At 42.8% G+C, this 24,279-nt stretch overlaps 2 protein-coding genes across 2 annotated transcripts in view; one reads left to right on the top strand and one right to left on the bottom strand.

Annotated features, from left to right (window-relative positions):
- Nucleotides 1–958: 958 nt before the first annotated feature.
- On the top strand, nt 959–2,079 carry LOC117512614. The gene is made up of 3 exons (XM_034172754.1): nt 959–1,226; nt 1,311–1,475; nt 1,561–2,079. Exons 1-3 carry the CDS (start codon nt 1,090–1,092, stop codon nt 1,898–1,900), a joined length of 642 nt encoding a protein of 213 aa, XP_034028645.1. The 5' UTR covers nt 959–1,089; the 3' UTR covers nt 1,901–2,079.
- Nucleotides 2,080–3,948: 1,869 nt separating this feature from the next.
- Nucleotides 3,949–24,279, bottom strand: part of LOC117512612 (ninjurin-1-like) — a 32,304-nt gene continuing 11,973 nt past the window's right edge. The window contains exons 2-3 of the mRNA XM_034172752.1: nt 17,867–18,092; nt 3,949–5,603 (exon numbers count right to left, since the gene is read on the bottom strand). Coding sequence (XP_034028643.1) covers nt 5,461–5,603; nt 17,867–18,092 — 369 coding nt within the window. The 3' untranslated portion in view covers nt 3,949–5,460. The remainder of the gene's footprint in view (nt 5,604–17,866; nt 18,093–24,279) is intronic.

Raw genomic sequence — 24,279 nt, 5'->3', positions numbered from 1 at the left:
GACCATCACTGTTGCAATAATTATTCAGTGAGAATAGTCAGATAATAATCACTTTTCTGTTCATTATTTCAGTAGTGGGGCAACTTGACCACTATCACAACAGTAATAATTACACTGGTGGACAAATTGCACAGGAAATATGGTAACAGTTATTACAAAAGAGGATGAAACTGCACATGCAGCTTCACCACAGTGGGCAGCACGGTGGTGTAGTGGTTAGCAGTAGCACTGTTGCCTCACAGAAAGAAGATCCTGGGTTCCCTTCCCACCTGCTCCTCTCTGTCTGGAGTTTTCATATTCTCCCCATGTTTCCATGAGTTCCCACCGGCTGCTCCAGCCCACTCCCGCCTCCAAAGACACGCAGGTTAGGTCAAGTGGCAACATTAATTTGACCATAGGTGTAATCGAGGGTGTGAATGTGTTTATCTGCAGCCCTGTGAGAGACTGCATGGCGGCCTATCCAAGGTGTACCCCGCCTCTTGCCCTATGGCTGCTGGGATAGGCTCCAGCTCCCACGTCACCCTTAATTGGAATAAACCGGTACAGAACATGAAAGATTGATCTTTACCACAGCTGTAACAATCATTACAACAGCAGGCAAAATTGCACATAAAACGCAACCACTATTGTAACAATTATTATACTAGCAGGCCAGTTGTATGGGAAAAAATTGCAACTGTTATTATAAAAGTTTATGAAATTACACATGCAACAATTAATACAGTAGCATATGAAATTACACATGCAACTTAACAACTGTTACAACCATAGCAACAAAATTACACAAGAAATATCACCACTATTATAAAAGTTAATACACTGATGAGTGAAACTGCACAGGAAACTAACCTAAATATTACATTAGTGGAAGAAATAGTCTCTGAGTATTGTCACTAATTCCTGTTTCCATGAATATAAGAGCCTGTTTCCAGATGGAAGCAGATGTACGCGCATGTGAGAGTCCAATAATGGATTTTGACCTGCACGGCCCCTGACAGATGTTTAGAAAACCTGCAGGCCTAGAACATTAAATGCAAGGGTATAAATTCAATAAATAATTCATCTGTGTTCCTTTCTCTCACTCTAGCCATGCCTCCATTTGGGGACTTTGGTTTCTGTGTGGCTGTGCTGGCGTCTATTGTCAGCTCAGCCATCATCTTGATCATGTCCATGGCCTTCATCACCTGCTGTTTGCTGGACTGCATGAGCAAGAACAAAATGGAGAGGTTCGTGAGAGCCGTTCAAAGGGCTGAGGTCAGGAGCAGATTTGTTACAAACTGATACAAAGGCTTTACCTTGTATTTTGACAGGGAGTCAGATGTGGGACTGTGGGATGAGGAAGCCCAAAAGCGGGAGAACAGGTCCCGCAACAGTCACAAAGGCAGAAACAATAACAACAACAACAATACAGGAGAGGAGCAGTCACCGTGGGACACACGGAACCCAGCTGTGTGTGACAAAAACACATCCTGGAGGTAAAAAACAGACTCATTGCTGTAAAAATGCTGGGAATTATATGCCAGAAGGCTTTAAAACTTGGACCTGTGTTTTTCTCCACAGATTTCCTCCATCTTATCCCTGTGGTCCTTCTTCATCCTGCTCCTACAGCCCTGCTCTCCCCGGCTATAATTGTCATCTGCCTCTATTACAACAATTTGAGACACAATCTGAGCACACATCTGGCCCGCCTCCGTACCATGGACCCCCTTGTCCCTCCTGTCACCCTAAGACTTCAGGTCTGATCCACATCTCAGTAGTGGGTCCTGGTGGAGGTTTGGTGTGGCAGTACGAAACACAGGAGAGCAATCTGTCAGATATGAACCCAGCAGCTACAGATGACTTCAACATCAGGAATATGAGCTCACCCAAAGAATGGTCCATAAGGAATATATCCATGTGAGGACACGTTTCAGGGGAGACCAACACCACCTGTCAAGAACTTGTTTCCTGACCAAAATCTGGAGCCTAAACTCTGTTGATGAGCACTTCCAGAAGCAGCCCTGGTCAAGTTGACTTTGTTTTTAATACCTGCAGCCCATAAAGACTTGAAAAAACCCACAGTGTTTTGACAGATGTAGGTGCCTTTGTAAACTGTAACCCACACTGCCCCCTGTCAGCATTGAGAAAACAATTACACTTTCAGTACACTGGCCTAGTTGAGGATTTGGACCTTTTCCTCTTCTTTTAGCACCACCAGTCACATATGCTAAGCAAACCCACTGTGTCACACAAGAAAAAGCATTTGTCTACACCGGCCAAAATGTTAACATCATTTTTCAAGAAAGGTAAATAAATCAAAGATGATTTCTCATAACAACACTGAACGTTACACTGATTGAGTGGCGGCTCCAGAATTTTTTTTAAAATTCAAAGTCTTTTTTTGTTGTTATTAATTTTCAAGTTATACAAAATGAAACTTAAATACAGCTGAGTATATTTGTCAAAATGTAATTGCATGTTTTTCCCTATTCTATTGCACTATTAAAAGTACATCATCAGTATAATAAGTGATTCATAAAAACACACAAAGCACAGAACGAAATGAGGCAAAGAGAAAAAGAAAATAGCTTAAAAAGAAAGTAATTTTTTTTAAGTATGTTTGGGCCCTGAACCCAATCCCAGATAAGCGGTTGAATCAGAATCGAATTTATTGCCAAGTAAGTTCTCACATACAAGGAATTTGATCTGGTGTCATTGGTGCATAAAACAACAATAAAAAGAAAATGAAAAAATACTTCTGTAAGAAGTGAAGGAGTCAAATAGACAGGCAAAACTATGTTCACTGTCAAATAAATATAACAGCAGAGTATGCAGATGTACAGTACCTTTTAGTGCAGGGATGATCAAGCTGTACTTTGTGGAGTGGGGGGGGAGAGGGTAAATGGGGTCTCTGGCATGATTTATTAGCCTAGCTGCGGACAGAAAGAAGCTGTCTTTGTGTCTTGAGGTTTTAGTCCTGATGGACCTCAGCCATCTGCCAGGGGGAGGGTGACAAAAAGTTTGTGTCCTGGGTGAGAGGGATCGGCCAGTATCTTCCTTGCTCGCCTCAGGGCCCTGGAGGTGTACAGGTCCTGTAGGGATGGCAGATTGCAGTCGATCGATCACCTTCTCTGCTCCATGGATGAAGATGAGTGAATGAGTGAGTATGCTTGGGGAGGGGGAAGGGAGAGAATCTATGCCTTTTGAAATGTCTGGTGTGTCCATCTTAAGCCGCACAGCGAAAGCTGGAGGATGTCTTTCTTTCCAAGCCAGGAGTGTAGGCTATATTTTGTTTGTTTTGCTACATTGGTTAAGAAGGAAATACATAGCATGTCAGAGAAGAATCTGAATATAAATTGCCATAAATGAACAGAGTCAGACAAAAGTCAGACTTCCAGAGCAAGATTTTAGCTGAGGAAGCTTTCTACGATTTGAAGCAACGTCCTCGCGTCAAGCAACCCAGTCCAGTCGAAGATTCAAGCTTCTCTACTATGGAAACCACCTGGACAACTGAGAGCCTACACAGAAACAGAGGTAGAGCCAGGTTTATTTTTATTTTTTTTAGTTTTGTTTACTTGTTTGTTCTTGGGTATAAGAATGGGTACCTGTTAGAACACTTAAAATGTTGGTAGAGGTATTCTAGTTGTCAGATTTATTTTAAAGGAAAAAAAACTAATATTTTATTTGGGCCAGTACAGTACTAATAACACAATGATTGATGTACACGTAAAATTTACCTCAAAAAGTAAAACTGACATTTATTAGTGCTTGTGAGTTTTTCTGGCTTTTTTTTATTTATTTATTATTATTATTTATTTTTTGCAGCTTGTAATATTTGGATGCATATTAAGTGCACTAGAGGGCGCTGGTTCCTCATGTAGTTCAACAGTTAGGAAGTGAAATAGGCATGGATGGGAATTGGGAATGTTGTATGCTGGTGTGCTTTTACAATGACAGTCAAGACTACCAGACTGCACTCATTATTTAGTAACGGCAATCAAATTGATTGAGTAAACTCATCCGAATTAATCGCTACATTAAATGCTTGACTGCCAAAGGCACAGCAGGCTTGATTTGTGTGCAGGGGTTAGTGCATTCCATCCATGATGACTTAAGAGCCCTCTTGAAGGAGATCTTACATTAGTGAAAGCAACCACAGCACACGTGTGATGTGAGCTTCTGGAGGGAACCATCAGCGGCTGATCTATAATAAATTTGCAGTACGGCTCACTGTAAGGAGACAGAGTGAGACATTAGAAAAGGGAGTAAACCAGAGAGAGAGAGGGAGGACAGCTGGGGCAGTGCCAAAGGGGGGCTGGAGGTGTCAGCAGTGTTATTGTTCTGCTGGAATAGTAGCAATCCACACTTCCACACAGAGATCTATTTGCTGTAATGCTTGAACATAATTCCTCTGGGCGTCAGCGTCCTTTGATGTTCCTGCAGACGTGCATCATGCACACTCTGTGCATGTCAGTCCACAGATCTGGAGCTGTGTGGATCATCAGTCTGGTCCTCAGCTCGTCTGACTGTTTCCACGGTTACCGATGATAGTTGTGGAGGCGGAAAAGAGATTTAATGTCTGCTTTTATGCAAAAGCTGCTTTGTCACGATTTGCCAGAATTATTTTTCCAGCTGTAGCTGCTGTGCATTTAAGCGCAGGAGCAATTATGCAGAACAGACAGACAGTCGATTGTGTAGTTTAAAGCCACTGATGTGTGCTAAAAACGGAATCAGGTGATGTACTTGGACTCGAACTGGGGTTTGAGTGACAGTGCTGAAACACTGTCTAATTAAGGCTTCCGTTTTAACGAGCACTTCTGCTCGGGCCTCTGCTGCGGTGACTCACCAGCTGCTAGTCCAGAGACACACACACATACACACACTGCTCCAGCTTTACTCACACCAAACAGTCATGGCACAACTAAGCATTGTTATAATTGAATGTTGGTGCCTGTTGCCTGTGGTTGGCGGCAGGTGTGTCGGTACGGGTAAAACCGTGGAGGTCAGAGGAGGCACACCCTGGTCAAGTATCATCAAACCTGCTGGTTCAAACTGTCTGGAGAAGAATGACGTCCTTGTTGAAAACTGAAACATCTCCAGCTGTCAGCAGTGGGACAGAGGAGGAGACGGACCGTGTGAGGTCACATGTTCCTGACTACTGTTGTGTTTAATGGCTCTGAACAAATGTTGTGTTGTTTACACACCTCGCCACTTTGTAACTACCGTTGTTTCTCTTTGCTGATGTTCGAGCAAATGAGCACGAATTGGATTTTGTGTGAGTTGAAGAAAACAACATTTCCGGGCTTTTCCAGAGCTTGGAGGGGGGGTCAGCGTATTTGTGGGTCAGGTAGGGGATTGCGCAGGTCAGGTCAGAACCAAAAACATGCTGACAACATGGATGTCTATAGGAGTAAACTGCACAGTGTCAGCAGAGAAAACACCTACCTGTGTGTTTTTTTGTTTTTTTTTTTACTTTATCAGTCAGTCAGTGCGGTTTGGCCGATGGACTCCAAAGGCTGTTATGAACACATTAACAACCACTATCATAAAAACCAGGCCTGTAGCCAAGTTCTCCAAAAGGTTCAGCTGCCGGTGCTTTCGCTCATCATTGAGGTTCCATCGAACTGAAACAAAACAAAGACACACACTCACTGTATATCTTATCAAACATTAACAACACCTTATAACACATTTACTGTCAACAATAATTCTGTATATACTAGAGCCTGACCGATTTGGAGTGTTTTGGGAACTGTTACGATACCGATATTAGGGACTATGAATTTATGATACTGATATATCTGCCAATATATACCGGTATACATAAAAAAAAATGGCAGTGATTCCTAAAACTCAATTATCAAATCCTTATAACAAAGAAATGTAATTGAGGCTTGATGTTTTATAGTTTAAACATGAACTTTATTATACTCACTCACTCATCTTTAACCACTTACTCCAATTAAGGATGACAGGGGCTAGAGAATATCCCAGCATTCATAAGGCGTGAAGCGGGGTACACCCTGGACAGGATGCCAATCTGTCACATGGCCACATATACATTCACACATGCACGCACACCTATGGACAAGAAGTTTCCAATCCACTTAACCTGCATGTCTTTGGATGTGGGAGGAACATGCAAACTTCACATAGAAAGGCCACAGGTGGGAATTGATCCTACTACCTTCTTGCTGTGACCACTAAGCCACTGTAATGCCCAACTTTATGATCAATAACTATAACCAACAACCAACTAAGGTATGTAATGCTGCATTCATTTGGATTATTGTTGTGTTGCATCATTCAGCTTCTTCTTCCTCTTCTTCTTCTTCTTCTTTCGGCTGCTCCCGTTAGGGGTCATCGCAGTAGATCAATCATTTACATCTCACCCTGTCCTCTGCATCTTCCTCTGTCACACCAACCACCTGTATGTCCTCCCTCAGCACATCCATAAACCTCCTCTTTGGCCTCCCTCTGCTTCTGCCTGGTGGTTCCATCCTCAGCATCCTTCTCCCTATATACCCTGGGTCCCTCGTCTGCACTTGCCCAAACTATCTCAATGTCACCTCTCTGACTTTGTCTCCAAACCGTTCTACCTGTGCTATCTATCTGATATGTTCATCTTCAGTTCTGCCACCTCCAGGTCTCCTGTCTTTTTGCTAGTGCCACTGTTTATAAGCCGTACAACATAGCTGCTCTCACTACTGTCTTGTAAACTTTCCCTTTCACTCATGCAGATAGTCTTTGGTCAAAAAACACTCCTACCACCTTTCTCCACTCACTCCACTCTTCCTCAACTCTGGATAGCTGATCTAATGTATTTAAACTCATCTACCTTAACCACCTCTACATCTTGTAATGGCACTGTTCCACCAGACTCCGTCTCATTCACACATATGTACTCAGTCTTTCTCCGAATGACGTTCATTCCTCTTCTCTCCAGAGTGTATCTCCATGACTCCAGGCTCACCTGAACCTGCTCTCTACTCTGACTACAGACCACAATGTCATCTGTAAACATCATAGTTCATGGAGACGCCTGTCTGATCTTGTCCCTCAACCTGTCTAGCACCATTGTGAACAAGAAAAAGCTCAGAATCAACCCTTGATGTAATCCCACCTCCACCTTGAATGCATCTGTCATGTTGGGAAAGTGTAGGGACACGGACCCACAACAGGGGGCGTAAATGAACGGACAATGGATGAGCCAAAAGTATAACACTTGTGAAATGTGCACAACGAAATACAGACAATTGCAGAATTTGGAATACTGTCAATGTATAAAGGTGACGTGCAGGCAGGCTCGAGGATAGAAGACGTCTGTCCAGAGAAGAGCCTGATCCCCCACGATTTCCACTGCCAGCGGATCTGGAGTATACTGGAGCCGCCAAGTCCCGAGTCCCCAGGTGGCCACCGTCTCCAGCTGTCAGATCCGGTACTGCTGGCAGGAAGCAAAGACAGGAGAAAAGGGTGAGTGTGGGTTCACACCCAGCAAGCCCTCAACACACCGGTGCAATTCCTTGGGGTGGGATAACACCTCCACCTCTAGATCTCAGTTCCTTTAGCATTCATGCAGATACCAATGTTCACTTAACGAGTGCAGAAGTGTGGAGTGGGAAACGCCGACTCCTCCCAACGTCCTCCAACTCAGCTGAAAATGAATTTGGCTACCTCTGCAAACTCAAAGTCACAATTTAACAGCTCCAAGCTTAGAAGTAAAGAAACGTTACAACTACCAGCATAGCTGCGGAAGGTACAAAGGACGGCTGAGAGTTTACCTTCTATGGCAGATGATATCTCGGCAGCGAAGTGGAGATGCCGTCTGGCTTTTATGGGATGGCTGATGAAAATGAGTGGCACCTGTCACTCCAGGCTGCTCTGATGTGGCGGCTGCGCCCTCTCGTGCCTGAAGCCCGCACTTCAGGCAGGGCGCCCTCTGGTGGTAGGCCAGCAGTACCTCCTCTTCAGTGGCCCACACAACAGGACCCTCCCCTCAACGGGCGCCTCCTGGCGCCCGACCGGGCTTGTTGTGGTGTTGGGGGTAGAAGTCGGCCAGGAGGGCCGGGTCCAGGATGAAGCTCCTCTTCACCCAGGAGCGTTCTTCAGGTCAATACCCCTCCCAGTCCACCAAGTACTGGAACCCCCGGCCCTGTTGACGGACGTCCAGGAGTCGGCGTACCATCCACGCTGGCTCCCCGTCGATGATCCGGGCAGGAGGCGGCGCTGGTCTGGGAGTGCAGAGGGGTGAGGTGTGGTGCGGTTTGATCCTGGAAATGTGAAAGACAGGGTGGATCCTCAGTGAAGCTGGGAGTTGGAGCCTCACTGCGGCCGGACTCAGAACTTTGATGATCTTGAATGGCCCAATGAATCTGTCCTTCAGCAGGGGCGTGAACACTGAATCCAACAGGGGCAACGGGTATCGGTTGCGAACTGTAATCTCGTTCAGCCCTCTGTAATCAATGCATGGACAGAGTCCGCCGTCTTTCTTGCCCACAAAAAAGAAACCAGCACCCATCTGGGAGGTGGAGTTCCGGATCAGCCCGGCAGCTAACGAGTCCTGGATGTAGGTCTCCATTGATTCACGCTCAGGACGTGAGAGGTTGTACAACCTGCTGGACGGGTACTCAACACCCGGGATCAAATCAATGGCACAATCGTACAGACGGTGTGGGGGAAGAGTGAGTGCCAGATCTTTGCTGAAGACGTCAGCAAGATCGTGGTACTCCTCAGGCACAGCCATCAGATTGGGGGGAACTTTAACCTCCTCGTTAGCAGTCAAACCGGGGGGAACCGAGGATCCTAAACACTCCTGGTGGCAGGTTTCGCTCCACTGAGCCACAACCCCAGATGGCCAATCAATCCGGGGATTGTGTTTTTCCATCCATGGGAAGCCCAAAATAACGCGGGAGGTAGAAGGAGTTACATAGAACTCAATCTCCTCCCGATGATTTCCAGACACAACCAGAGTTACCGGCTGTGTCTTGTGTGTGATTAAAGGGAGAAGGGTGCCATCTAGCGCCCCTACCTTCAATGATGAAGGAAGGGCCACTAAAGGGAGCCCTACTTCCTTTGCCCATCTGCTATCCAACAGATTCCCTTCCGACCCCGTGTCCACAAGTGCTGGGGCGTGAAGGGTTAAATCCCCACACAGGATCATGACTGGGATTCGTGCTGATTTACGTGCACTCCCTATGTGCGTGTTGTAACCCACCCTGAGCCCAGTCTCTAAGGGCGAGTGTTGTCTTGACCGTTTGGGGCAGTTTTTCTGTGTGTGCTCTTTTGAGCTGCAGAGAAAACACTCCCCACGAGCCAGCTTCCTCAATCTGTCATCAGATCTTGTTTTGGCCCTGCTCGTTTCCCTAACAACGTCAGCAGGGGGAGCTGTTGCCACATGGAGCCCTCTGGCTGTGGAGCGTGGGGAAGACGGCTCCCTTTCGGACACGGAAGGAAGAAGGACAGCTCGTGCCTGACCACACCCCTCGTCTCGCTCCCGTCGACGTTCCGCTAATCGGTTGTCTAACCATACTACCAGGTCGATAAGCCCGTCTAAATCCCGCGGCTCGTCCTTAGCCACCAGGTGCCCTTAAGGACCAGAGACAGTCCGTTTACAAAGGCGGCGCAGAGTGCAACAGTATTCCAGCCGGCCCTCGCTGCCGCGATGTGGAAGGCGACTGCATACTCGGCCGCACTCCGACACCCCTGTCTCATAGACAGCAGCACACTGGAAGTGGTTTCGCCTCTATTTAGGTGATCGAACACTAGTCTGAACTCCCTCACAAACTCAGTATATGCTGATAGAAGCCGTGAGTTCTGCTCCCAGAGCGCCGTAGCCCAGGAGCATGCCTCTCCTTGAAGCAAATTAATAACGTAAGCCACCCGGCTGGAGTCCGACGCGTACATGACGGGATGTTGTGCAAAGACGAGCGAACACTGCATTAAGAAGTCTGCGCACGTCTCTACACAACCTCCGTACGGTTCCGGGGGGCTTATGTATGCTTCAGGGGACGGTGGGGGGGTTCGTTGAACGACCACTGGAATATCTGTTTTCGGCACCAGGTCAGTAGGAGGAGGTGCTGCAGCCACGCCCGTGTGGGCGCTTCCACCTGTGCGGTGAGAGCCTCCATCCTGCGGTTAAGTATTGCGCTCTGCTCAGTCACTAAGTCAAACCGAGCAGTGAAGGCGGTTAAGATTTACTGCAACTCACCTAACATGCCTCCTGCTGGTGCCTGTGCACCTTGCTTTTCCATTGGTTGTTCAAGCGGTGGATGATGCCCCTCGGAATCCATGACATTGGCCAAGATATCCTGTTGGGAAAGTGTAGTGACACGGACCCACAACAGGGGGCGTAAATGAACGGACAATGGATGAGCCAAAAGTATAACACTTTACTGTTGTGAAATGTGCACAACGAAATACAGACAATTGCAGAATTTCGAATACTGTCAATGTATAAAGGTGACGTGCGGGCAGGCTCGAGGATAGAAGACGTCTGTCAAGAGAAGAGCCTGATCCCCCACGATTTCCACTGCCAGCGGATCTGGAGTATACTGGAGCCGCCAAGTCCCGAGTCCCCAGGTGGCCACCGTCTCCAGCTGTCAGATCCGGTACTGCTGGCAGGAAGCAAAGACAGGAGAAAAGGGTGAGTGTGGGTTCACACCCAGCAAGCCCTCAACACACCGGTGCAGTTCCTTGGGGTGGGATAACACCTCCACCTCTAGATCTCAGTTCCTTTAGTATTCATGCAGATACCAATGTTCACTTAACGAGTGCAGAAGTGTGGAGTGGGAAACGCCGACTCCTCCCAACGTCCTCCAACTCAGCTGAAAATGAATTTGGCTACCTCTGCAAACTCAAAGTCACAATTTAACAGCTCCAAGCTTAGAAGTAAAGAAACGTTACAACTACCAGCTTAGCTGCGGAAGGTACAAAAGACGGCTGAGAGTTTACCTTCTATGGTAGATGATATCTCGGCAGCGAAGTGGAGATGCCGTCTGGCTTTTATGGGATGGCTGATGAAAATGAGTGGCACCTGTCACTCCAGGCTGCTCTGATGTGGCGGCTGCGCCCTCTCGTGCCTGAAGCCCGCACTTCAGGCAGGGCGCCCTCTAGTGGTAGGCCAGCAGTACCTCCTCTTCAGCGGCCCACACAACATGTCATACCTACTGCACATTTCACCGCTGTCACACTATCCTTGTACGTATCCTGTATCACACTCCCATACCTCTCTGGACTCCAGACTTCCACATACAATCCCACAACTCTTCTCTTGGCACCCTGTCATAAGCTTTCTCTAAATCCACAAACACACAATACAACTCCTTATGGCCTTCTCTGTACTTCTCCATCTGCACTCTCATAGCAAACATTGCAATTAGTGCTCTTTCTCAGCATGAAACCATACAACCTCAATTCCAATGAAGTTGGGACTTTGTGTAAAATGTAAATAAAAACAGAATACAACAATTTGCAAATTCTCTGCAACCTATATTTAATTGAATACACCATAACGACAAGATTCAAACTGATAAACTTTATTGTTTTTGAGCTGAGTATTCCATTAACTTTAACTAGTAATGACTTCATGACTTTCTTTGCTAACAAAATTTTAACTATTAGAGAAAAAATTACTCATAACCATCCCAAAGATGTATCGTTATCTTTGGCTGCTTTCAGTGATGCCGGTATTTGGTTAGACTCTTTCTCTCCGATTGTTCCGTCCGAGTTATTTTCATTAGTTACTTCATCCAAACCATCAACATGTTTATTAGACCCCATTCCTACCAGGCTGCTCAAGGAAGCCCTACCATTATTTAATGCTTCGATCTTAAATATGATCAATCTATCTTTGTTAGTTGGCTATGTACCACAGGCTTTTAAGGTGGCAGTAATTAAACCATTACTTAAAAAGCCATCACTTGACCCAGCTATCTTAGCTAATTATAGGCCAATCTCCAACCTTCCTTTTCTCTCAAAAATTCTTGAAAGGGTAGTTGTAAAACAGCTAACTGATCATCTGCAGAGGAATGGTCTATTTGAAGAGTTTCAGTCAGGTTTTAGAATTCATCATAGTACAGAAACAGCATTAGTGAAGGTTACAAATGATCTTCTTATGGCCTCGGACAGTGGACTCATCTCTGTGCTTGTTCTGTTAGACCTCAGTGCTGCTTTTGATACTGTTGACCATAAAATTTTATTACAGAGATTAGAACATGCCATAGGTATTAAAGGCACTGCGCTGCGGTGGTTTGAATCATATTTGTCTAATAGATTACAATTTGTTCATGTAAATGGGGAATCTTCTTCACAGACTAAAGTTAATTATGGAGTTCCACAAGGTTCTGTGCTAGGACCAATTTTATTCACTTTATACATGCTTCCCTTAGGCAGTATTATTAGACGGTATTGTTTAAATTTTCATTGTTACGCAGATGATACCCAGCTTTATCTGTCCATGAAGCCAGAGGACACACACCAATTAGCTAAACTGCAGGATTGTCTTACAGACATAAAGACATGGATGACCTCTAATTTCCTGCTTTTAAACTCAGATAAAACTGAAGTTATTGTACTTGGCCCCACAAATCTTAGAAACATGGTGTCTAATCAGATCCTTACTCTGGATGGCATTACCCTGACCTCTAGTAATACTGTGAGAAATCTTGAAGTCATTTTTGATCAGGATATGTCATTCAAAGCGCATATTAATCAAATATGTAGGACTGCTTTTTTGCATTTACGCAATATCTCTAAAATTAGAAAGGTCTTGTCTCAGAGTGATGCTGAAAAACTAATTCATGCATTTATTTCCTCTAGGCTGGACTATTGTAATTCATTATTATCAGGTTGTCCTAAAAGTTCCCTAAAAAGCCTTCAGTTAATTCAAAATGCTGCAGCTAGAGTACTAACGGGGACTAGAAGGAGAGAGCATATCTCACCCATATTGGCCTCTCTTCATTGGCTTCCTGTTAACTCTAGAATAGAATTTAAAATTCTTCTTCTTACTTATAAGGTTTTGAATAATCAGGTCCCATCTTATCTTAGGGACCTCGTAGTACCATATCACCCCAATAGAGCGCTTCGCTCTCAGACTGCAGGCTTACTTGTAGTTCCTAGGGTTTGTAAGAGTAGCAGAGCCTTCAGCTTTCAGGCTCCTCTCCTGTGGAACCAGCTCCCAATTCAGATCAGGGAGACAGACACCCTCTCTACTTTTAAGATTAGGCTTAAAACTTTCCTTTTTGCTAAAGCTTATAGTTAGGGCTGGATCAGGTGACCCTGAACCATCCCTTAGTTATGCTGCTATAGACGTAGACTGCTGGGGGGTTCCCACGATGCACTGTTTCTTTCTCTTTTGCTCTGTATGCACCACTCTGCATTTAATCATTAGTGATCGATCTCTGCTCCCCTCCACAGCATGTCTTTTTCCTGGTTCTCTCCCTCAGCCCCAACCAGTCCCAGCAGAAGACTGCCCCTCCCTGAGCCTGGTTCTGCTGGAGGTTTCTTCCTGTTAAAAGGGAGTTTTTCCTTCCCACTGTAGCCAAGTGCTTGCTCACAGGGGGTCGTTTTGACCGTTGGGGTTTTACATAATTATTGTATGGCCTTGCCTTACAATATAAGGTGCCTTGGGGCAACTGTTTGTTGTGATTTGGCGCTATATAAAAAAAAATTGATTGAATTGATTGATTGTGCAACTATTTGCTCATTTTGAAATGGATGCCTGCAACACGTTTCAAAAAAGCTGGGACAGTGGTATGTTTACCACTGTGTTACATCACCTTTCCTTCTAACAACACTCAATAAGCATTTGGGAACTGAGGACACTAATTGTTGAAGCTTTGTAGGTGGAATTCTTTCTCAAGTCTTGCTTGATGTACGACTTCAGTTGTTCAACAGTCCGGGGTTTCCATTGTCATATTTTGCGCTTCATAATGTGTCACATTTTCAGTAGGAGACAGGTCTGGACTGCAGGCAGGTCAGTCTAGTACCTGCACTCTTTTACTATGAAGCCACGCTGTTGTAACGTGTGCAGAATGTGGCTTGGCATTGTCTTGCTGAAATAAGCAGGGACATCCCTGAAAGACATTGCTTGGATGGCAGTATGTGTTTCTCCAAAACCTGGATGTACCTTTCAACATTGATGGTGCCATCACAGATGTGTAAGTTGCCCATGCCATGGGCACTAACACACCCCCATACCATCACAGATGCTGGCTTTTGAACTTGTGCCGCCCGAGGGATCGAAGGTCATGGGCATTCAATATTGGCTTTCGGCCTTGCCGCTTACGTGTAGAAAGTTCTCCAGATTCTCTGAATCTTGTGATTATATTATGGACTGTAGATGATGGAATCCCTAAATTCCTTGCAATTGATTGTTGAGAAACGTTCTTAAACTGTTTGTTCACGCAGTTGTTTGGTTTCTAAGTCTTTGAGTTGTATTTTGTTTGCTGATGATACAACTGTGATTGGTAGTGGGGATAATTTGAGACAGCTCTTGGACTTGGTGGAGAGGGAAATGCAAACATGTAAATATTGGTTTGACTCTAGTAAATTATTACTTCATTTCGGTAAAACTAAGTGCATTATATTTGGAAATAAGCCTAGAAATTTAAGCAGTAAATTATTGTTGAATGGCATTGAAATTGTATCTCAAACTAAATTTCTTAAAGTTTTTGTTGATGATAAGCTCTGTTGGAAAACTCATATAAAACATATTGAGTCCAAAATATCAAAAGTTATTGCTATCTTGTACAAAGTACAATACCTTCTCCCCCAGCATCTGTTGGTTTCATTGTATCACTCATTACATATCCCTTATATGACTTATTGCATTGAAGTTTGGGGAAATACATATAAAGCAAATACCAATTCAACATTTCTGTTACAAAAAAAAGCTATAAGAGTGATAAGTAAAAAACCATATCGTGAACCAACAAATTCATTGTTTGTTCATCTTCAGTTTTTGAAATTTTATGACTTGGTTGATTATTTTACAATGCAGATAATGTATAAAGTTAAAAATGGACTCTTGCCTCAACATGTCCTGGAGCTGTTTAAAATGAGAGAGTCCAGTTATAATTTGCGTGGAACTTTGGTATTTGATAGAAGAAAGATTTGAACTACTACTAAAGGTCATTGCGTTTCAGTAAAGGGTGTCAGAGTGAGGAATGACTGTTTAGATTGTATTAAAGTATCTAGTACACTGGCTTGTTTTAAAAGACTGTATAAAAATAATATTTTAATTTGTTATAGTTTGAGTAATTAAGTAAATTGCCTGTGTGGCTATTTTTTGTTGTTGTTGTTTATTTGTCTGTCGTATTACTTTGTTTGTTTCACTGCGTTACATTACTGACTGGCATTTGTTTTTTGTGTTTATTTTTTGTTTGTCCACAGAAACTGATGTACGGGGTGGGCGTTTATAAGCTTCTGCTTCTGCCCACACCCTTTCAGCCGCACTAAGTTGGTAAACTGTTTGAGTTTTGTTCTATATGTTTTCATTTTTGACTTGTTTTGTAAATGAGAGATTTTATTTGTGCGTGCTGAATAAACCATTCATTCATTCATTCATTCATTAAAAGTGGTGATCCTTGCCCCATCTTTGCTTGTGAATGGCTGAGCCTTTTGGGGATGCTCTTTTTATACCCAGTCATGACACTCACCTGTTTCCAATTAACCTGTTCACCTGTGGACTGTTCCAAACAGGTGTTCTTTGAGCATTCATCAACTTTCCCAGTCTTTTGTTGCCCCGTCCCAGCTTTTTTGAAACGTGTTGCGGGCATCCATTTCAAAATGAGCAAATATATGCACAAAAACAAAAATGTCTATCAGTTTGAACATTAAATATCTTGTCTTTGTTGTGTATTTACATTTCACACAACGTCCCAACTTCATTGGAATTGGGGTTGTATTACTACTCACAGCCTAGTTTCTACTACTCTTTCAAGGTCAAGGTCAACTTTATTGTCCCATTAGGGAAATTTGTCTTAGGTGTTGCAGTACATTATCGCTTCACAGGGCAGAGAACAATTTACAAAAGGACATAAATCACATAAAACACAGAATTAAAATCTTAGACTAAAATCAGGAAATACACTCAACAAAAATATAAACGCAACACTTTTGGTTTTGCTCCCATTTTGTATGAGATGAACTCAAAGATCTAAAACTTTTTCTCTGGCCTCTAAACATATAGGCCAGACTCAAAACCTACCGATTTTTTTCCTGTTTATAATTTGTGAAAGTATTTGTAAATTATTGTTATTGGTTTTTAGAATGTTTTAAATTTTAATATTTTTTTAATCTGTTGGTGTGATTATTTTATGTTTATTGTTTATGCTAAGGTCTGCAATTTCTTGTTGATGATTCTACTGTAAAACACTTTGAATCTGTAGAAAGCATTTTGTATATAATGTTGTTATTACAGTATTTTGTTCTTTGCCATGTTTAAATTTATTCAGATCCAGACATATTGTAGATCTGTATGTAAACACACATGGTGAAACATTTTCAATATTCCCAGCAAAAATTAATTAATGTTGTTTTTCATTCGGCTGCTCCCGGTTATGTTCGGGGTCACCACAGCGGATACAGCCAGATCCGCATCGGTAATTGGCACAAGTTTTACGACGGATGCCCTTCCTGACGCAACTCCAGTTTTACCTGGAGAAACACACAGCCGCTGGTGTTCCAAAGAGGTCTCCCATCCAAGTACTAACCAGATCCTGCTCTACTTAGCTTCTGAGGTCTGACGGGATCAGGCTGACACAGAGCAGACCAGCTGCAGCAAAAATGAATTAATCAGGGGTCGAAATACATTTTTTAACCTACTTGCACTGGTGCTAGTAACAAAAAAAAATTACTTGCACCAAAAAAGTTACTTGCACAACCAAAAGTCAGTCTTATATCAACCTTAAAACTCCTCCTCTGACGTGTCAGACGCTTCCTCTCTGGGGAAAGTTTGAGGGGAGAGCAGCAGCAGCGGCAGACAGTTTTTTTTTTTTCACATGCGAGCGCGAACGAATCATCTGTGAAGATTATTTTATTTATTAACTACACAGATGTATAATAAAACAAATGGTGATGGGTTTATAACACAATTATGACAGAGTTTGAGGGGAGAGAGAGGAACCGCAGCGGCAGCCAGTTTTTTTCTTTTCTTTGTTAACATGTGCACGCGTGAACAGGACAGGAGGTCCTCAAACTGGAGCTCCTGCAGCTCCAGTTATTTGCTGCAGGAGGTGCAGAAAATAATGAAACTTCCCGAACTGGGAACGTCTCATGAGGATGTTGTGAACCCAGGGACGGCGCCGCTGGTGACGTTTGTCAGCTTTCCACAACAAATAGAGCACAGCAACTCGCTCCTTGTGTGAGAGTCATAAAACGCAGGGAGGACGAAGACAACACATTGGAAATATTTTTTTTCCTTATTTATTCCTTTATTGGTTCATTCTACTGGTGCTTATATTTGATAAAACTTGGATAAAGTTACTTGCACCAGTGCTAGTGCAGTATAAAATTACGTGCACCGCTCGAATAATACGTGCACAAACTAGCACATGCATGTACTAATTCGACCCCTGTTAATCAATAATAATAATACGAAACTGGATAAATAAATAAATAAAACCTGTCTCACACAAGAGTTGTCACCATCACGAGTGAACTCTGACCTGATGTCAGGCCTGGTTGCTATGCTTGTGTGTTGTTAGTGAATTTCAAGTTATTGCAATATACACTATGTTAAAACATGTTGCATCCAGGCCACAAACTCACTGAGGGGGAGTGGAAAGGGACACAAAGATCAAATGAAGGCTGGATGACGAGAAGTTTGATAGACACAACAGATGCTTCTGGGATACCAAAAGGGCTCCTGCTGTGTTTATTTTCTCACCTATGAAGACGAGAAGGATTCCAACGGTGACCTGCAGACACAGGGAGATGCTTATTAAAGTGACGATGAGAGCGTAAAAGGAGACGTTGGGCCCTTGCTCCAACACAGCCTTTAGCTGAGAGGCGTTCGCCATCAGCAGAGCCAGATCCAGCATGCTCTCAGCCACACTCTTCTTGTTGGCATAGTGGTTCATATTTAGAGAGGACGGGTTGTTCAGACGGGAGGTCTGAGAGAGAAGATATGAGAAGGGAGAAGGTTATGGGCACAGTGATTATGGTTGTGGCTATAAAATGAGAATGATTGGAAATAACCTGAAAGATATTCTTTTGTGCAACAAAGCAGCTTTTTTCTAAGGTCACATTAATTTTATTGCTGCATGTGCACTATGGGGAAGACTTAAAGCCCAACAAAGCAGGCAAAATGACCTCAGTCCAACAGTGATCCATGTTGAAGTCTAATGTTAAATCCACATAGAAAATATGTTGGATTTGAAAACTAAATTGATGTAGAAATCCTAACACTGGATCAGCGTACCTATTAACCAGAAACAGCCAATGTAATTTTTAATTTATTGTAATAAATGTTCAATATAACACAATGCTAAAATACCCTTGGCCGTATGAGCGTGTAATCAATGAAAGAGTGTGTAGAAAGAATATGACCTTTTGACCCCTTAGAATAGGTCAAGGTTACCCATCTTTGAATTTGTCTAAGGTCTGTGTCCCAAGAATGCTCCCTGTGAATTTGAAGACCCTGAGCGTAATAGGAATGGAGTTATACTGAGCTCAGACAGACAGACAGACAGACGCAGGTGTGGACGGACGGATGCAAAGTCTTTGCAATACCCGATAGGCAATTTTTACCCATGGCTAAAATATGGTAAAATTACACAAATTATAGGCCAACCCAATGACGACTACGACAACAAGAACAACACAAACCAATCAACAATGGCCTCAGGATTTTCCAATACATATGATTCCAAATGACCTCATTCAGTCACGTTTCTGCTTCTGTGCTAAGTGCAGCCATCATTTGTCAGTGTAACATGAGCTGCTCTCTCATTACACATCTCCACTGTTTGTTGACTTTTCAAATCTAAGCAGCGTCCCTGTGGTGATAGTGTGAACCTTCATTCACATCCCGTGCCCTTTTCCCAAAGCAGGATCACACAGTTAGCCGCATAACTCCAGTGATTACAATCCAGAACTGCGGCTGTTAAAACCTCAGTTCTGTGGTCCAGATCTGGGGATTTTTCCCAGAGCATTTCTTTGCATAGTTATCAGGTTTCCTTCGCCATGCTTTGTGAGGCAGCTTGTTTTTTTTGTTTTGTTTTGTTTTTTTTCAGGACAAATATTTTATACCTTCAGCAGTCAAAACAAAAGGAAGGATGTTCAACAAAACATTGATTAACACAGAGGATTCTAATATTAAGTACATAAGAGGGATATGCAGGGAATAATCTATGCCACATTTTTTTTATTTTGTGGTGTTTGCTTGTTTTGTTTTGTTATTTTTATTTGATTTTACTGAAGACAGAGCATGTAAAATTAGCCTTTTATTATACAGTCTTACTGTAATTATTGTACTGGAAATGTTTGCATTATGTATACGTCTTCTTTTAAGGAATAAAAATCAGAGACTGCAACTGAGAATTTGCCTTTGACCTAATTTCGGTATACAGTGCATCCAAAAAGCATTCACAGCGATTCATTTTTCCACATTTTGTTGTTACAGCCTTATGCTAAAATGGATAAAATCAATTTTTTCCTCCAAATTCTACACACAATACCCCATAATGACAATGTCAAAAATGCTTAGTTTTTTTTTTTTTAGATTTTTGCAAATTTATTAAAAAATTTAAAAACTAAGAAATGACATGTATGTAAGTATTCACAGCCTTTGTCATGAAGCTCAAAATTGAGCTCAGGTCGATCCTGTTTCCACGGATCATCCTTAAGATGGTTCTACAGCTTAAGTGGAGTCCACCTGGGATAAATTCAGTTGCTTGGATATGATTTGGAAAGGCACACATCTGTCTACATATAAAGTCCCACAGTTGACAGTACATGTCAGAGCACAATCCAAGCATGAAGTCAAAGGAATTGTCTGTAGACCTCTGAAACAGGATAGTCTTGAGGCACAAATCTAGGGAAGGGTACAGAAGCATTTCTGCTGCTTTGTAGGTCCCAATGAGCACTGTGGCCTCCATCATCCATAAATGGAAGACGTTCAGACCCACCAGGACTCTTCCGAGAGCTGGCTGTCTGTTTAAAATGAGTGATCAGGGAGAACAGCCTTAGTCAGGGACATGACCAAAACATGGTCACTCTGTCATTGCATTCATGTCAGCACCAGCATTCCTCTGTGGAGAGAGGAGAACCTTCCAGGACAACCATCTCTGCAGCAATCAGGCCTGTATGGTAGAGTGGCCAGACGGAAGCCACTCCTTAGTAAAAGGCACGTGGCAGTCCACCTGGAGTTTTCCAAAAAGTAAACTGAAGGACTCTCAGACCATGAGAAACAAAAATCTCTGGACTGATGAGACAAAGACTGAACTCTTTGGCGTAAATGCCAGGTGTCGTGTTTGGAGGAAACCAGGCACCATCCCTACAGTGGTGGTGGCAGCATCTTGCTGTGGGGATGTTTTGCAGCAGCAGGAACTGGGAGACTAGTCAGGATTGAGGTAAAGATGAATGCAGAAATGTACAAAGACGTCAATCAATCAATCAATCAATTTTATTTATATAGCGCCAAATCACAACAAACAGTTGCCCCAAGGCACTTTATATTGTAAGGCAAGGCCATACAATAATTACGTAAAAACCCCAATGGTCAAAACGACCCCCTGTGAGCAAGCACTTGGCGACAGTGGGAAGGAAAAACTCCCTTTTAACAGGAAGAAACCTCCAGCAGAACCAGGCTCAGGGAGGGGCAGTCTTCTGCTGGGACTGGTTGGGGCTGAGGGAGAGAACCAGGAATAAGACTGGTGGGGAGCAGAGATCAATCACTAATGATTAAATGCAGAGTGGTGCATACAGAGCAAAAAGAGAAAGAAACACTCAGTGCATTATGGGAACCCCCCAGCAGTCTAAGTCTATAGCAGCATAACTAAGGGATGGTTCAGGGTCACCTGATCCAGCCCTAACTATAAGCTTTAGCAAAAAGGAAAGTTTTAAGCCTAATCTTAAAAGTAGAGAGGGTGTCTGTCTCCCTGATCCGAATTGGGAGCTGGTTCCACAGGAGAGGAGCCTGAAAGCTGAAGGCTCTGCCTCCCATTCTACTCTTACAAACCCTAGGAACTACAAGTAAGCCTGCAGTCTGAGAGCGAAGCACTCTATTGGGGTGATATGGTACTATGAGGTCCCTAAGATAAGAAGGGACCTGATTATTCAAAACCTTATAAGTAAGAAGAAGAATTTTAAATTCTATTCTAGAATTAACAGGAAGCCAATGAAGAGAGGCCAATATGGGTGAGATATGCTCTCTCCTTCTAGTCCCCGTCAGTATTCTAGTTTTTCGTCCTGGATGAAAACCTGCTCCAGAGTGCTCTTGACCTCAGACTGGGACAACAGTTCAACTTTCAACAGGATAATGGCTCTAAGCACACAGCCAAGATATCAAAGGAGTGACTTCAGGACAACTCTGTGAATGTCCTTGAGTAGACCAGCCAGAGCCCAGACCATCCAACCTGATGGAGCTTCAGAGGTGCTGCAAGAGGAATGGGCAAAACCTGCCCAAACATTGGTGTGTCAAGCTTGTGGCATCATATTCAAGAAGACGTGAGTCTGTAATTGTTGCCAAAGGTGTGTCAACAAAGTAAAGAGCAAAGGGTGTGAATATTTATGTACACGTGACTTCTTGTTTTTTTTATTTTTAGTAAATTTTCAACATTTAAAAAAAACTTTTCATGTTGTCATTATGGGGTGTTGTGAGTAGAATTTTGAGGGAAATGAATTCAGTTTTGAAATAAGACTGTAACATAACAAAAAGTGAAGCACCGTGAATACTTTCCGGATGCACTGTATTTTAAGTAATTTTATGAATGTAACTTGTCTTGTCCCCAGGCTAAATTTGGTGATAAAGATTAAGTACTAGAAATATTTCAAAGTAGAGTATATATCTTCAATAAGGCCCTTCAAACATTTCGCTGTTGTTGTTTTTGACCTATACCTTGTCTTTTCAAATTGATTATAATGTCAATAGATAAACTCGATAGATAAATAAATAAGTAGAACTAATTATAATGCTAATCTAATACATCTCCTAATGCTGACAAAAGTGAAAAATGCGAGATGCCTTTCCTACCACAACTCCACATTACATGGAGAAATGTGGCAGGGGTGGGATTTGAACCAGGAATCTTCCGCAATGAAACTAAGTGCACTAACCACTTGGGCACCACCCCTGGCAATGCTAGCAAAAGTGAACAAAATAAAAATAAAAATCCTGGAACAATCCCAGAACATGACCCCAAATTTAATGGGTTCTTCTGTGGATCATGTCAAGTCTTCACCATGTTTTGTGAAAACCAGTTCATAAGATTTTGGACAATCCTGGTGACAAACAAATGTGACCAACCAAACCATTCAAGTAGCAGGCCTGAGTGAAAATATAACCTTCTTGGCAGAGGACAAGTCAAGTCTGGGAGTATGAGCGAGTTTGGCATGTCACCGCATTCACAACAGCAACTGACTGCTCTGTCCTGGATGGCAACCACACAGACACACGGCTGATTGGGAGAAGTAAAATAAAATAGATTATTTAAACAGGATTCTGTAGCATATCAATGATTCCATCAGTCATTAATACACAATGAAAAACTAATTAAGGTTGTTATCCACATGTACACTCGACCCCTTAAACAGAACAGCTTGCACTTGGCCATGCCAACTTATCGCTTGGAAAACCTGGTTCAACAATAGCAACAAAATTGGTCTTTTATACTAAATAAATATTTTTTACAATCATAATAATGGTGTTGAATGAACATCCACTTGAACCTCCAATCAGTGATTCCTGGCTCATACAGTGTCAGAACAGTGTCACTGATTATTTGGTTGTGTCAAGGCCAAAACATCGTTCTCACAGTCTCTGGTATCAGGAAATAATCAGAAGTGTTTTTCTCATATCAATTACCAGCAGCTGCAGAAAGCACACTTTGTAAGTGCTGGAGATGAACCAAACCACAGAGATAGAACATTTTCACTCCAGAGATAGAGTCAAGTAAAAGTAAAAAAAAAAAAAAAAGAATGAAAAGAAGAGCAACATCTGAATTGTTACAGGACAGACTACAACCGAAATGCAATACTCTTAAGAGACAGTAAACAACAAACCAGCATGTGAGCAATGCGTTATATTTTATTATATTAAATGTTGAAGGACAGTTAGTAGTATGGTTGGACTAACCATTGTGATAAGTTCATTTCTCCAGTCCTTTTCGTAATGAACACATTTAAATTTACTACAGCTAGACATTTTAGTCTACATTTTTTCCTTCTGATAGGGAATCGAACATTACCTTCACCAAGGGGGTAATGTTTTGCTGCTGTGTTTTAGTCACTTAATAGATAGATTATTAAAAGGATAGGAACAAACTTCAGTTAAATTTGGTGAAAAGGTAAGCTGAGGGTTAAAGACAAGGTAATTAAATTTTGCTGCAAATATCAAGGGTGGATGAAGAAGAAGAGTATCATATTTAACGTGGGTAGCCAACGAAAGCGTGAAGCTTGTTTCCAGAAGTAAACTCCTCACTCCTCCCCAGCACAGTTGTTGAGAGTGCCAGTTGGGAGCGTGGCTGCAATCAGGAAGCGAACTCAGATCGCTGAGTCCCAGTCCAACATGCAAACGATTATGCCACCACCTCCCTCTAATGGATGTTGCCATTGATCTTTGATATATGAGCTTTGATCTTTCCTTAATTCTGATTTCTCTGATCCCATGATCAGGATCAAGGGCAGAATCAGGAGGTTCTTTGATCCTGATTGCTAAATTAACAGTCAAATTTGGTTAGTCCACCAAGACAGACAGACACGGAAACAAAACTGAGGACTTTGTCTTGACAATCTAAAGGACATAATTGAAAGTGCATAGCACAACTGCATTTGGGGTGTGTCCAACTCCACATTGTGACCTAAACAGCACACAATCTGATCATTCAATGAAGTACAGGATGTAGGTTGCACTTAATTTGTTAAATAATCATAGGTGTGTTTTGAGCATAAAGTAAAATAAACCTATCAGAGTGTCATTTCCCAGTGTGTGCTTGAGTCTGTTGCAATGCTTTTTAGATGGAGGTGACAGAAGGTTTTCTGGTGAGGAAACAGATGACAAAAAAATCATCAAACTGCTGTGTACTTGAAACTGTGTACTTGAAATATGCTATGCCAGTCTTATGTGCAAACCATGTCAGA

Source organism: Thalassophryne amazonica, chromosome 6 (assembly GCF_902500255.1).
Source record: "Thalassophryne amazonica chromosome 6, fThaAma1.1, whole genome shotgun sequence".
In the NCBI taxonomy this organism is placed as follows: Eukaryota; Metazoa; Chordata; class Actinopteri; order Batrachoidiformes; family Batrachoididae; genus Thalassophryne; species Thalassophryne amazonica.
This window is presented reverse-complemented; position numbering and strand designations above follow the sequence as displayed.

Excerpts from the sequence above, each read along its gene's own strand:
- LOC117512614 (XM_034172754.1), top strand. The coding sequence starts at position 1,090 with ATGCCTCCATTTGGGGACTTTGGTTTCTGTGTGGCTGTGCTGGCGTCT. Across the intron at positions 1,227-1,310 it reads AGCAAGAACAAAATGGAGAG|GGAGTCAGATGTGGGACTGT; the intron begins GTTCGTGAGAGC and ends GTATTTTGACAG. Across the intron at positions 1,476-1,560 it reads GACAAAAACACATCCTGGAG|ATTTCCTCCATCTTATCCCT; the intron begins GTAAAAAACAGA and ends TTTTCTCCACAG.